Here is a 15,356-nt window from a genome sequence, read left to right on the forward strand (position 1 = left end):
CAATCAGGCTCTTATCAAGCAAACAGTATGAAGCCTCTTTCTTCTTCTTACCAAAATGCATTACCTCTCCCACAATGGTCCAAATACACAATCATTCTAAAGGTTTACTGATGTTTCTCAGCGTGAACTATAGCTCCCAATTTTAGTCTATTTCACTAATGTAAATCGTGAACACTGTGCTGCTGGCAGGGATCTCTGTGCAACACCACTTCCCAATCTTTTGTCTGTCAGAGTAAACAATCTTAACTGCAACACTCACTTTTCTGATTTGTAGCCTGCTTGCTATTCTGCTACCTATCCCAATTAAACATGTTCTGGCCATTGTCATTTGCCTACAATTTGGTACCTTATTGCAGGCTTTTTGGAAACACAAATTTATTCCATTTTTTTTGCCATGCAGGGATTTGTGTTGTAAAGCAGAACTATTATAGCCACATGCATTAGGCTAGATGAGAAAAATTAGATCCGAAACATCAAGTGAATGTGTTGACGCGGCCGGACATTTTCTGAAAGGATTTAACCCGCAAGTTACATCAAAGGAGGGCCTTAAAGGAAGAGACAGAAGTGAAGATAGGAAACGTCGGTGGAGGGAATTCCAAACCATACATCACAGCCACCAAAGGTTGCACAGTAGTGGTGAGTCCCAAAAATGTCAAAGTTCATGGGGTGTGAAGGGGTTACGTGGACTGGAGGCGGCTAGAGAGCAAGGGTGTGGCCAAAATGGGATATAAACACAATACTGTGATTTATAAACTGGAAGCACGGGCGAAACAAAGGAGTCAATGTAGTTCAACATGTTCATGAGGTGATAGAAGAGGAGTAACTGGGGCAGTGTAAATAAATGCAGCAGTTTTGGATGAACTGGTTGAACATGGGAGATTTATCAACAGGGCACTGGAATTGTCAGGGCTGGAGGGAGGGTTGAGGGTCTTTAGCAGAGGGCAGAGACAAGCAATGTTAATGGAGATATACAAAAGTTTTCTTTATTATGGAGAGTACAATAAATCAGAATCCTAATTTGGGATTGAAATGCATGAAGAGATTGTGAATAGTCTGGTTTGACCCAGCCAACGGTAGGGGAGAGCAATGCATCATTGGCAACCAAGGGAAAAGAGTGATAGCGTGGGTCAAAGGTGAAGGCTTCTGTCTTTCCATCATGTTACCTGGAGGAAGTTATATAGAATCATAGAATAGAATCATAGAATCCCAACAATGCAAAAGGAGTCCGTTCGGCCTATCTAGTCTGCACCAACCCTCTGAAAGAGCACCTTACCTAGGCCGAGCCTGCTTATCCCCGTAACCCCATCTAGGGGCAATTTAGCATGGCCAATCCACCTAACCTGCACATCTTTGGACTGTGCTAGGAAACCAGAGCATCTGGAGGAAACCCACGCAGACATGGGGAGAAAGTACAAACTCCACATAGACAGTCACCGAGGCCGGAATCAAACCCGGGTCCCTGGTGCGGTGAGGCAACAGTGCCACCGTTCTGCCCAGATGTAGCTCAACCAACAACGAATATTGGCCTGATACTCTGACAACAAAGTTACAGCAAATGAACTGAGACAGTTTGTGGCGAGGTAGAGTCGGGTGTTATTAATGTTATGGTGCAGGCCAGAAAGATAATAATAATATTATCTTAAAAAAAAAATAATCGCTTCTTGTCACAAGTAGTCTTCAATGAAGTTACTGTGAAAAGTCCCTAGTAGCCACATTCTGGCGCCTGTTCGGTGAGGCTGGTACGGGAATTGAACCCGCGCTACTGGCACTGTTCTGCATTACAAGCCAGCTATTTAGCGCACTGTGCTAAACCAGCCCCTAAGAGAAACCATTGGTGGAGACTGTCTAACTTCAATCAAATTGCTCAGAGTAGAAGCAAGTGAGAGGAAACAGAGTGGTGTGGTCAGTCAGGTCAAAAACTACAGGCAGACAGATGAGCGATTATGCATTCTGGTCATAGTCACAGAAGATGGCAGGGATAGAACCCTGGATGCAGTAATTTCAGGAAAGATGGGTATGAATTGGGGGTGAGATAGGGAAAATCGAACATTCAAGAGCATTGGGATGTTGCATTAACTTGGTATGTCATAGAGCCATAGATGTTTACAACATGGAAACAGGCCGGGTGGTAAATGTCACCACAATCCCAGAGGATATAGGCTGCTGATCCCTTTCAGAGCTGACTGGCTCTTAACTTGAAGGCCACCACACCTCAAACGAGGGGCAAGGTTGAGAAGGCATGGCCTTCATGGATAACTTCAACTGGAATTGAACCGGCTCTGCTGCCATTGCATCACCAATCGGCTGGTTCTGCACTACTAAATGGAATATTTGTCTTGAAAATGATTGAGGGGTTTAAGCGTACAAAGAAACTATATTCTCCTTTGGGAGAACCTGGAATAAGAAATATTAATCCTAAAATTAGAGCCTGGCCATCTAGAAGTGAAATCAGAAAACACTTTTTTGAAACAAAAAGGATAGTGGAATCCGGAACTCTATTCAACAAGGCTATACTGTGTCAATTGAAATTTTCAAGCCAGATATTGGTCGACTTTTGTTAGGTGCGGTTATTGGGAGATATGGATATAAAAGGGGGTTAAATGTAGTTGAGTACTGGTCAACCTTGATCAAAATGAATGGTAGTACAGGCTCCGAATTGACAGGAAGGACACCGGGAGTGTTAGCCTGAGCACAGGGGGAGGAGGCTGGGGATGTTGGTCATTTTGAAAAGGAGAGGAATGTTGTCGAAGAATAATGAATAAATTACATCAGCCATCATGGGAGCCAAAAAGGGAGGTTGCACAGTCAGTAAGTGGATAGGATTGAGAAAGCAGGTACTAAATCTAACGGATGATAAGCTTGGACAGGAAAGATGAGAGGAAAAATAGGAAAATACACTAGGATTTGATTTAGGTTGGAGAAGGTTTGGGTTAGTTGGCAAGGGAATTTAATTCAGGATATAATCAAGTCAGTCTAAGGAGTAGTGCAGTGGAAAACCTTAAGGCAGTTGAATTAATTGTCTGAATCTCAGTGATAAAGAAGTCCATGATCTTCTTGCACTCCTTGTTGGATGTGAGGGTGTAAAAGATAGGGAGAGGGGTCTAAGGAGATAACTGTATTTCATTAAAAAATCAGGCAAAATGCACATGAATGGAATCAAAACAAACTTACCAAACATCCATACATCACTAGCTGAGGTAAACCGGCGGAAGTTGATTGATTCAGGAGCCATCCATTTGATGGGTAGCTTCCCTTTCGAGGCTGCCAAGAGAATGACACAGGTTCACAAACATCACAATCTATGCCTTTTTTTCCATATCCATTCATGCTCATTAATTACACAAATTTAAAGTAAGTCCTCACAAAAAGTAGTGCAATCCATGTGCACAATATAAGGCCTGAGTTTTTACTTGGAGCGCAATCGGGAATGTGTGTCTGCTGATAGCTGGTCACGATATTGGTTCTGCCAAGGTGAAGTTAGCTCCAGGTTTCTGCTCAAACACAGTTGCAGAAGCCAGAACTTAAAATCTCCCTTGAATCAGTACAATCAGAAGTGTGAGTGAGTATAATTCATTAATGACTACACCAGGGGTACAAATGGCATAGTGGTTGCCATTGCACAAGCTATCTAGAGGCCTGGAGAAATGATATGGAGACATGAGTTCAAATCCCACCCAAGCAATTTTGGAATTCAAGTTCCATTAAATAAATATGGATTAAAAAATTAAAGTGACCATTGAACGACTGGATTGTTCTAACAACCCATCTGGTTCACTAATTTCCCTGAGGAAAGGAAATGTGTCTTCATCACCTGGTCTGGCCTGGCTAATCTGTGACTCTGGACCGAATGCTGTTTGGTTGACTCTTAAATGCTCTGTGAATATAGCCTAATAACCTACTCTGCTGTATTCAAGAAGATAGGTCACCACCACCTTCTGCAGGGAAATAAGGCAGGAGCAACAAATGCTATCCTCGTCAGTATTGTCCAAATCCCATGAATACATTTTTTAAACAAAAGGCAAATAAGGTGTCAAGATAATTGAAAATGTGTTCAAATAATTTGAGGACTTGGTGCAGTTGGAGAAACAGGATGACCAATTATTTAAATTGGCTGCTAATCACCAGTCTCATGTACCAAGGGCAGATGAATAACTGAATTTAAAGTTCTCATTGCATAAGCATGAGTAACAGACCCGAGAGAGATTCAATGGATGGGTCACTGGAGCTACACCACTAAGTATGGATTAACATCTGTGGATGTAATTCTGGGAATAACGTGGTAAACACTCCTAAATGGATACAATGGGTAAATGGTCAAGCCAATCTGGGAGTGCGGTCAATTTTGAGGTTGGAAGTGACTTGAATTGACTTTTGAACCAATGCACAAGATTGCAGAGCCACACAGTGACTATGGGCATAACTAAATTACGTTTTAAATTTTGTAATCCTTTGGGTTACTTTAGTTGTGTTTATACTTGGATGACAAACATGTGGAGATTCCAGGCCATTGTACTTATTCTGAGGACCAGGAAAACGTGGGGCTTTCTTTTTCAGATCATATGTCACGATGCTGATGTAGAATTACTTGTAATAATGTGATTGGGTGCATGTTAATCTTTAAAAAAATATATTTTTATTAAGGTATTTGAAAATTTTTATAAAAATAACATGGACAATGACATTAACGTGGTATAATAAACCTTTCCCCCCCATCTCAATCTCCACACACCCCAATCATATAACAACAATCCGCCCCCCCCCTGCAATGCTGCATCTGCTGACATTTTAATGTTCCCTGAGAAAATCGACAAATGGTTGCCACCTCCGGGTGAACCCAACCATTGACCCTCTTAAGGCGAACTTTATTTTCTTGAGACTGAGAAACCCAGCTATGTCACTAACCCAGGTCTCTACACTCGGGGGCTTCGAGTCCCTCCACATTAACAAGATCCATCTCCGGGCTACCAGGGAGGCAAAGGCCAAGACGTCAGCCTCTTTCGCCACCTGAACTCCCGGCTCTTCCGACACTCCAAAGATCGCTACCTCCGGCTCGGCACCACCCATGTTTTTAGCACTATGGACATTGCCTCAGCAAAACCCTGCCAAAAACATGCCCAAAACACGTGGACATGATTTGCTGGGCTTCCCGCGCACACGTATCTTCTACCCTGAAAAACCTGCTCATCCTAGCCGCTGTCATGTGTGCCTGGTGGACTACCTTAAATTGTATCAGGCTAAGCCTGGCACATGATGAGGATGTATTAACCCTGCTTAGGGCATCCGCCCAAAGACCAGCCTCTATCTCTCCTCCTGGCTTGTCCTCCCACTTGCCCTTACGCTCCTCCACCGGAGTTTCCTCCACCTCCGTAAGCTCCTGGTAAATATCTAATACCTTCCCCTCTCCCACCCAGGTGTTGGAGACTACTCTATCATGTATCCCTCGTGGCGGCAGCAGTGGGAAGGCCGGCACCTGTTTTCTCAGAAAGTCTCGCACCTGCAAATACCACAATCCGTTCCCTGCTGGCAATTCAAATTTATCCTCCAAGGCTTTCAAGCTGGGAAAGTTCCCATCTATAAATAGATCCCCCATTCTTCTAATTCCTGCCCTTTGCCAACTCCGGAACCCACCATCTAGCCTACCTGGTACAAACCGATGATTATTATAAATCGGGGTCCAAACCGATGCTCCCTCCACTCTCTTATATCTCCTCCACTGCCCCCAGATTCTCAGAGCCGCCACCACCACTAGACTTGTGGAGTATCGGGCCGGCGAGAACAGAAGAGGTGCCGTTATCAGTGCCAACCCACCCTTCCCCCGACTGCGCTCCAGCAACACTTCCTTCACTTGCGGGGTTTTACCCGCCCACACAAATCCCGAAATAACCTTATTCATCCGCTTGAAAAAATCTTTTGGGATGAAGATGGGGAAGCACTGAAAGACAAACAGAAATCTGGCGAGGACTGTCATTTTCACAGTCTGTACCCTCCTCGCCGGTGATTGCGGGAGCATGTGCCATCTCTTAAAGTCCCCTTCCATTTGTTCTACCAACCGGGATAGGTTTAGCTTGTGCAGTGCCTCCCATTCCTGGGCCACCTGGATTTCCAGATATCGAAAACTCTTCCCCACCATTCTAGGTGGCAGCTCTCCCAGTCTCTTCTGTCCTCGTGCCTGTATCGCAAACATCTCGCTTTTCCCCATGTTGAATTTATACACCGAAAATTCCCAAATTCCCCCAGGATTCGCATTACTTTCCCCATCCCCTCTGGGTGTATGATAATCTGAGACAGACTAAGGTCCAGCAACTAAATTGATGATGTTTTTGATATTCTGCCATTTTTTACATCTTCAGATTCTTCATGTTTCCATTGTGCAATAATTGCTGACAAGGACCACACAACAAGAACTGCAAATGACTATGTCGTGAACAGCCAACAGTACTCTACGCACGTTTGAATACTTGTAGAAATGGGGAATGTATTCTATGTAAAGTGAGTGCTGAAACATTTCAAATAAATGGTGAAGGAATCTGTTGGACCAGTATTAAATCAACCAGGTTAACAATTTGCTGTATCAAAAATCTAATTGTTTTCATATTTCAAATAACTCATTGTTAGCATAGATTTTCAGAATGTTACTTGCAGAGTAAAAAAATACTGCAGATGTTGGTGATGTGAAATTTAAAAAAGCAAAGCACTGAGAAACTCAGTAGGTCTGGCAGTATCTGGGATCAGAGGAACAGAACAGAGAAACGGAGTTAATAATTTGAGTCCAACATGACTCTTCTTTGGAATAGTCCCGACTCAAAACGTTAACACTGTTCCTCTCTCTCCAGATGCTGTCAGACCCGCTGGGTTTTCCGGCCTACCTATTGTTATTTACCGAGCCTGCCTTATCCAAACCTTTATAGTTTCCTTTTTACTCTGATCCCCACCTTTGTAATAAGTGCTGTCTTCCATGTATCTCGATAAACCAAAGTCTCCTAACTTTACACAGTCTAATGAGGATACCAATACATTTCTGGCAGCAATATCCCTGTAAAGGAAAAGAAGTATAGATTAAAATACTTATATTGTTCCTCTGAAGAAATGCTGATTTGGTTAGATTGATCCTTTTCAGTTCTTTCAGGTGAAAGGACCATTCATAGAACATAGAACATAGAACGATACAGCGCAGTACAGGCCCTTCGGCCCTCGATGTTGCACCGACATGGAAAAAATCTAAAGGCCATCTAACCTACACTATGCCCTTATCATCCATATGCTTATCCAATAAATTTTTAAATGCCCTCAATGTTGGCGTGTTCACTACTGTTGCAGGTAGGGCATTCCACGGCCTCACCACTCTTTGCGTAAAAAACCCACCTCTGACCTCTGTCCTATATCTATTACCCCTCAATTTAACTCAACCGGGATCTGGGATTCATGTCGCATTACATTCGGCCCCCACCAACAAGCCTGGACTTGCAGAGGCCTACCGACTGAACTGGCTTGGGACAATTCACACCTCTTTAACCTGGAGTTACCTCTCTCTCTGCATCTTTGATGATTTGATTGCCTGCAGGTGCTCGCATTCCGGGGCATCTCTGACTGTGTCTATATAAACATTTCTGGAACAAGCCTTTCCATTCACCTGAAGAAGGAGCCGTGCTCCGAAAGCTCGTGTTTGAAACAAACCTGTTGGACTTTAACCTGGTGTTGTAAGACTTCTTACTGCCCTCAATTTAAGGCTATGTCCCCTCGTGCTAGCCACCTCCATCCGCGGGAGAAGGCTCTCGCTGTCCACCCTATCTAACCCTCTGATCATTTTGTATGCCTCTATTAAGTCACCTCTTAACCTTCTTCTCTCTAACGAAAACAACCTCAAGTCCATTAGCCTTTCCTCATAAGATTTTCCCTCCATACCAGGCAACATCCTGGTAAATCTCCTCTGCACCCGTTCCAAAGCTTCCACGTCCTTCCTATAATGAGGCGACCAGAACTGTACGCAATACTCCAAATACGGCCGTACTAGAGTTTTGTACAACTGCAACATGACCTCATGGCTCCGGAACTCAATCCCTCTACCAATAAAGGCCAACACACCATAGGCCTTCTTCACAACCCTATCAACCTGGGTGGCAACTTTCAGGGATCTATGTACATGGACACCGAGATCCCTCTGCTCATCCACACTACCAAGAATTTTACCATTAGCCAAATATTCCGCATTTCTGTTATTCTTTCCAAAGTGAATCACCTCACACTTCTCCACATTAAACTCCATTTGCCACCTCTCAGCCCAGCTCTGCAGCTTATCTATGTCCCTCTGTAACCTGCAACATCCTTCCGCACTGTCTACAACTCCACCGACTTTAGTGTCGTCTGCAAATTTACTCACCCATCCTTCTGCGCCCTCCTCTAGGTCATTTATAAAAATGACAAACAGCAACGGCCCCAGAACAGATCCTTGTGGTACGCCACTCGTAACTGAACTCCATTCTAAACATTTCCCATCAACTACCACTCTCTGTCTTCTTTCAACTAGCCAATTTCTGATCCACATCTCTAAATCACCCTCAATCCCCAGCCTCCGTATTTTCTGCAATAGACGACCGTGGGGAACCTTATCAAATGCTTTACTGAAATCCATATACACCACATCAACTGCTCTACCCTCGTCTACCTGTTCAGTCACCTTCTCAAAGAACTCGATAAGGTTTGTGAGGCATGACCTACCCTTCACAAAACCATGCTGACTGTCCCTAATCATATTATTCCTATCTAGATGATTATAAATCGTATCTTTTATAATCCTCTCCAAGACTTTACCCACCACAGACGTTAGGCTCACCGGCCTATAGTTACCGGGGTTATCTCTACTCCCCTTCTTGAACAAAGGGACCACATTTGCTATCCTCCAGTCCTCTGGCACTATTCCTGTAGCCAATGATGACCTAAAAATCAAAGCCAAAGGCTCAGCAATCTCTTCCCTGGCTTCCCAGAGAATCCTAGGATAAATCCCATCCGGCCCCGGGGACTTATCTATTTTCACCTTGTCCAGAATTGCCAACACTTCTTCCCTACGCACCTCAATGCCATCTATTCTAATAGCCTGGGTCTCAGCATTCTCCTCCACAATATTATCTTTTTCTTGAGTGAATACTGACGAAAAGTATTCATTTAGTATCTCGCTTATCTCCTCAGCCTCCACACACAACTTCCCACCACTGTCCTTGACTGGCCCTACTCTTACCCTAGTCATTCTTTTATTCCTGACATACCTATAGAAAGCTTTTGGGTTTTCCTTGATACTACCTGCCAAAGACTTCTCATTTCCCCTCCTTGCTCGTCTCAGCTCTCTCTTTAGATCCTTCCTCGCTTCCTTGTAAATATCAAGCGCCCCAACTGAAACTTCACGCCTCATCTTCACATAGGCCTCCTTCTTCCTCTTAACAAGAGATTCCACTTCTTTGGTAAACCACGGTTCCCTCGCTCGACCCCTTCCTCCCTGCCTGACTGGTACGTACTTATCAAGAACATGCAATAGCTGTTCCTTGAACAAGCTCCACATATCCAGTGTGCCCAACCCTTGCAGCCTACTTCTCCAACCAACACATCCTAAGTCATGTCTAATGGCATCATAATTGCCCTTCCCCCAGCTATAACTCTTGCCCTGCGGGGTATACTTATCCCTTTCCATCACTAACGTAAAGGTCACCGAATTGTGGTCACTGTTTCCAAAGTGCTCACCTACCTCCAGATCTAACACCTGGCCTGGTTCATTACCCAAAACCAAATCCAATGTGGCCTCGCCTCTTGTTGGCCTGTCAACATATTGTGTCAGGAAACCCTCCTGCACACATTGTACAAAGAACGACCCATCTAATGTACTCGAACTATATCTTTTCCAGTCAATATTTGGAAAGTTAAAGTCTCCCATAACAACTACCCTGTTACTTTCGCTCTTTTCCAGAATCATCTTCGCCATCCTTTCCTCTACATCCCTAGAACTATTAGGTGGCCTATAGAAAACTCCCAACAGGGTGACCTCTCCTTTCCTGTTTCTAACCTCAGCCCATACTACCTCAGAAGAAGAGTCCCCATCTAGCATCCTTTCCGCCACCGTAATACTATCCTTGACTAGCCGCGCCACACCTCCCCCTCTTTTGCCCCCTTCTCTGAGCTTACTAAAACACCTAAACCCCGGAACCTGCAACAACCATTCCTGTCCCTGCTCTATCCATGTCTCTGAAATGGCCACAACATCGAAGTCCCAGGTACCAACCCATGCTGCCAGTTCCCCTACCTTATTTCGTATACTCCTGGCATTGAAGTAGAAAATACAGAAAAAGATGATTGTATCAATTCTCTGTGTGACCCATCCAAACATCTATAGGTATGTCATGTTAGCCTTTTCACTGGATAATGATCTTCTCTTTGTTAAATTGCATTTTAAAGGTTTGTAAATTTGACAGTGGTATTCATTTAGGTGATCCATCAAACGAAACACTCATGATTTACAGAATACAATTTGCTGCAATATCACACAATTTAACACAAGCCTCAATCAACAGCCTTTACTGCTGTCCTTCTGCTCTCCAACGACTAATCCCACTGCCAGGGGGCTGATTCTACCGTCAATTTTGGTGATATCAAATTTATCCCCTTTCATTTGTGACAATTGTTACTGTCTACCCGCTCTATTAAAGGGCATGTTGTTACTCATGACTGAAGAGTGGGGGCAGCACGGTAGCATGGTGGTTAGCATAAATGCTTCACAGCTCCAGGGTCCCAGGTTCGATTCCCGGCTGGGTCACTGTCTGTGTGGAGTCTGCACGTCCTCCCCGTGTGTGCGTGGGTTTCTTCCGGGTGCTCCGGTTTCCTCCCACAGTCCAAAGATGTGCGGGTTAGGTGGATTGGCCGTGCTAAATTGCCCGTAGTGTCCTAAAAAGTAAGGTTAAGGGGGGGTTGTTGGGTTACGGGTATAGGGTGGATACGTGGGTTTGAGTAGGGTGATCATTGCTCGGCACAACATCGAGGGCCGAAGGGCCTGTTCTGTGCTGTACTGTTCTATGAGTATGAAACAAGCCATTGATAATTTTATTTACATATCAGAAAAATACCTTGTTTGGATGGGTCACACAGAGAATTGATACAATCATCTTTTTCTGTATTTTTAAGGTGACAGTCCTCCTGCCAGTAGACATTTGCAATGGAGTATTTATTAAATACATTTCAGTGTATTACCTCAATTTTAGTTTTCAGAAGAATTCTCCAAAATTTACTTTTCTTTTTCAATACAAATTGTCTACAGCATTTTCTTGTGAATAACAAATGAAAACAAACTGAAGCTTAATATATGTACAATTTGATGAACAGTCTTCTTTCTAGTCATTGAACATAGCAAGCCATATGCTATGGAACAACAATCAGGTTTAAAAAAGCTACAAAACAATTCATTTTACTTGGGGCAACCCTAACCCACAGCGAAAGATCAGAAACATTGCCATCCAGCTCTCCGATTAAAGGCAACTTTTACTAAAGCTTTAATGGTGAATAAATCAGTGATTTTACAACAAAATTAAACTAAGTTAACACTGAGTGACCTCTGCCAGAAGGTTAGCTTCTTCCCATTCTTGATGGCTCCCAAGATCTAATCTCCATTTCAATGGCTGATGGAGGCTGTTAGTTTTCTTGGTGCACTTTTATACTGCACGCTTATTTAAAGCGACTTGTCACCAAGAGGCAAAGATTGACTTTCTTCTGTCAATCATTTGTAATCCAGCAGGGGGCACTCTGATTCCAAAAGGTGACTTTTTTATTTGTATGTCGGGATATACAGTATAAGGTTAAGTTCTGTTTATTATTTTCTTTAATAACATGTGGAACATGAAACATTTAAGGATGCTCATCTCTGCCAGTCATCAAGCACTTTACATATATTCAGTTTCTCAAGTAGGAAAATAAAATGTCTGAGACTTGGAACATGCCACGTAACAGTATGGTATGTAGCACTTCCAAACTACCTCAGAGTCTAGTGGCATTTTGTTTCCAATTCAAACACCATTATTTCCACTGATTAGGAGCTAAACCAGGGACTGGTTTATCACAGGGCTAAATAGCTGGCTTTTAAAGCAGGCCAGGGGCACGGGTTAAATTATCGTACCAGCCTACCCGAACAGGCGGCGGAATATGGCGACTAGGGGCTTTTCACAGTAACTTCATTTGAAGCCTACTTGTGACAATAAGCAATTTTCATTTCATTTCATTAGTTAGTAAATGGTTAACAATGCCAGTGACGCCCACATCCAAATCAACATTCCAGCAGTATTCTTTCCTCTAAACGACAAGACTAAATTGCACATTCACTCACCGATGTACAAATCTCTTACTCTCCAGATAAGAGAGCGCTGTGCTGAGCTGATAGGCATACAGAATTAAGGAGGCCAAGTCCAAGTTGTATTTTCTTACTTGTAAAAATGACCGTAACTGAATAAAAAACAAAATCCGATTTTAGAAAAATTGGCACTTTCCTGTTAAAAATCAATTCTAAACGTATTACCATTTTGAAACAAGTATATTGTAAGTGCATCATATTGTAAACCGTATTTGTATTTTGTGTAGGTTTAATTTCAAAATTAACTTTCAAAATTAACTTTAGATAAATATTAGTCTGAAATGCCTTATGTGTAAATTTCTTTATAATTTGGAAAAAAACTGATCAAATTAAATTACTGAAGAAAAGTCGTGAATTTCAAATGATATAAATCACTGGTTACATCATAGTTAGAATACTCTAGTGTCCAATTTTGGAAGCCTTACTTGGGGAAGGATGTGATAGTTTTGGAGTGGTCCAGAAAAAAATCACTAAGATGATGCCATAGATGAGAGACTTTTATTTATGAGTTCAGAGAAACTGTGGTCTTTTTATTGGAACAAAGAAGATTAAGAGAAGATCTGATAACAGTGTTCAAATCTTTCTCAGATTTTATAAAGCACAGTGGTTAGCACTGTTGCATCACAGCCCCAGGGTCCCAGTTTCAATTCCCAGCTTGGGTCACTGTCTGAGTGGAGTCTGCATGTTCTCTCTGTGTCTGCGTGGATTTCCTCAGAGTGCTCCGGTTTCCTCCCACAGTCCAAACATGTGCAGGTTAGGTGGATAGGCCATGATAAATTGCCCTTAGTGTCCAAAAAGGATCGTGGGGTTACTGGGTTACGGGGATAGGGTGGAGGCGTGGGCTTAAGTGGGTGCTCTTTCCAAGGGCCAGTGCAGACTCGATGGGCCGACTGGCTTCCTTCTGCACTGTAGATTATATGATTCTATGAAATGGTGAAAAACATTTCCAGTCTTTCAAGAGTCACCGAATCTTTATGGTTTATGGCAGCCTTCTGCCTCATAATGGTGGTTTGCACTGTGGCCAACTCTGTTAAACATCACCTGGTGTGGCTCATGATTCTCACTCTGGTGTGGTAATCTTTGCTTCATTTGCTGCAGATGAACATGGCAATTGGTGACATTGATGAGTTAGCAAGAATACGTCTGACACAGCAAGGGTGGAAACTGTTCAACTTTTTCCCAGTCTAGTATATCCAGGTCTCGCCACTGTAGGAGTGCACTGAGGATGCAAGCTTGGTAGAATTGTAGTTGGTGTTCTCTGTCAGGTTGTTGATGTCATACTCAGCTTGGACATTACAGTTGCAGCTTTCGTGATGCACATGTTAATTTCAGCATCGAGTGACAGGTTGCTGATGATCATATATGTGAACCTATCAACAATCTCCAGCATCACACTGAGAGATGGCAGTATTGCAATATCCTGGATCATGACATGCATCTCCCTGATGCTGATAATCGAAACAAACTTTTTACAGCTGAAAGAGTCTGTCCATTTGCTACTGCAAATGTTTCTCAGTATGGAATGCTCATATGGCATTGTCAGTGTAGAACAGCTCTCTGATGAGGACTTGGAATACCTTTCTATTAGATCTCAATTAAGCCAGGCTTAATAGCTTTTCATCAGTCTGCTTTGTAAGTAGACATCCTGTGTAAGTGATTTAATGGTATAGAGCAGCAGCAAAGAGAAAAATATGCCAAAAGGTGTCGGTGTCAGAACGCAATCCTGTTTGACCCCATGGCAGATCACAAAGGATTCCGATGTTGCCGCATCATAGCTGATTTTGCCCATTACGTTGTCATGGCAAAAAAAACATATCAAGCAGCTTTGGTGGGCAGCCAATCTTCTCCAGCAGCTTAAATAGACTACCCCTGCTGAGATGGTCAAATGCCGTGGTGGCATCAATGAATTATTTATATATAATAACTTCACATAATAATAATATAATAATTAATATTATTAACTTCCTTAAGTCATGACATTTCATTTGCAGCTGAAAGACTGAGAAGATCATGGGCGGATTCTCTGTTGGCTGACGCCGAAATCGGGAAACTCGACTGAGGGAGAATATGTTTTGCTGCCGAAATTGCGGCAGGTGCTGATTTGACACCGAATCGCAATTCTCCGTCACTTCGACAGCGGCGTCTATGTGGTCTGGAACGCATGTACAGTAAACCCCGTTTATATATCATTAATAGGCCTGACCCAGTATTCTCCAAGACCTTTGTAATTCTCTGCCTCCGAGGGGCTGAATTCACGATGGCATGGTTCACTCGTGCTTTTAAAAATCATGAAACCGACGTCATTGCTGCTGAGGGAGAGAGAGGGGGTATGGAATGCGTCCAACATCACCAGTTTGCTGACCGTTGTGCCGCTGGCCGTGAGGGCTTCTACCAGGGCTGGGGGTGTAGTAGTCGGAGGATGCCAGGAGGTGGGCTGTGGGGTCGGATTAGATGGGCAGAGAACACCATTGCTGCAGCCGGAAAGTAGCCATGCAGCTGCGCACACCGCTGAAAGCCCACTGTGAACTCAGAGCCACAAGTCGTATGGATGTTCCCCCTGGCAACCCGGCAGGTGCCCTCTGGCCCCAGCCGACCCATCAGCGGGATGGGGCACGCTCCAGCACAACCAGTGCCATCTTGTTGGCTGGGATGAGTGTGTTTGGGGATTGTAATGTATATATGCAGCTGAAGCTTGTCAGCCATCCAAATGTTAATCAAGGACCTGGCGAATCCTGCACCGTTTCTCATTGATGTCAATTGTGTTTCAGTTGGAGCCGGTGATAGCCCCTCCACAGTCGCTGAATCGGTCCAGGTTTGGGGGCAGTTTTCCTGTTGTGAAAGTCCATGAATCCTGCCCTGGTGTCGGAGAATCCAGCCTAATGTCTTTTATAGATTTTGCTGTTCGGAAACCACACTGGAATTTGGGGTGAGGTGTGTTCAACAATGATCTGCAGTCTGACAAGAGCAACACAGCCAAATA

At 43.5% G+C, this 15,356-nt stretch overlaps 1 protein-coding gene across 11 annotated transcripts in view; it reads right to left on the reverse strand.

Moving 5' to 3' along the window:
• Positions 1–15,356, reverse strand: part of LOC119972287 (focal adhesion kinase 1) — a 585,346-nt gene that overhangs the window by 186,717 nt on the left and 383,273 nt on the right. For all 11 annotated transcript variants that reach the window (XM_038808747.1, XM_038808746.1, XM_038808744.1 and 8 more), the window contains 3 exons: positions 12,353–12,468; positions 6,933–7,033; positions 3,172–3,261 (listed from right to left, as the gene is read on the reverse strand). In XM_038808747.1, coding sequence (XP_038664675.1) covers positions 3,172–3,261; positions 6,933–7,033; positions 12,353–12,468 — 307 coding nt within the window. The remainder of the gene's footprint in view (positions 1–3,171; positions 3,262–6,932; positions 7,034–12,352; positions 12,469–15,356) is intronic.

The sequence above is a fragment of the Scyliorhinus canicula genome, chromosome 10 (genome assembly GCF_902713615.1).
Source record: "Scyliorhinus canicula chromosome 10, sScyCan1.1, whole genome shotgun sequence".
Classification (NCBI taxonomy): domain Eukaryota; kingdom Metazoa; phylum Chordata; class Chondrichthyes; order Carcharhiniformes; family Scyliorhinidae; genus Scyliorhinus; species Scyliorhinus canicula.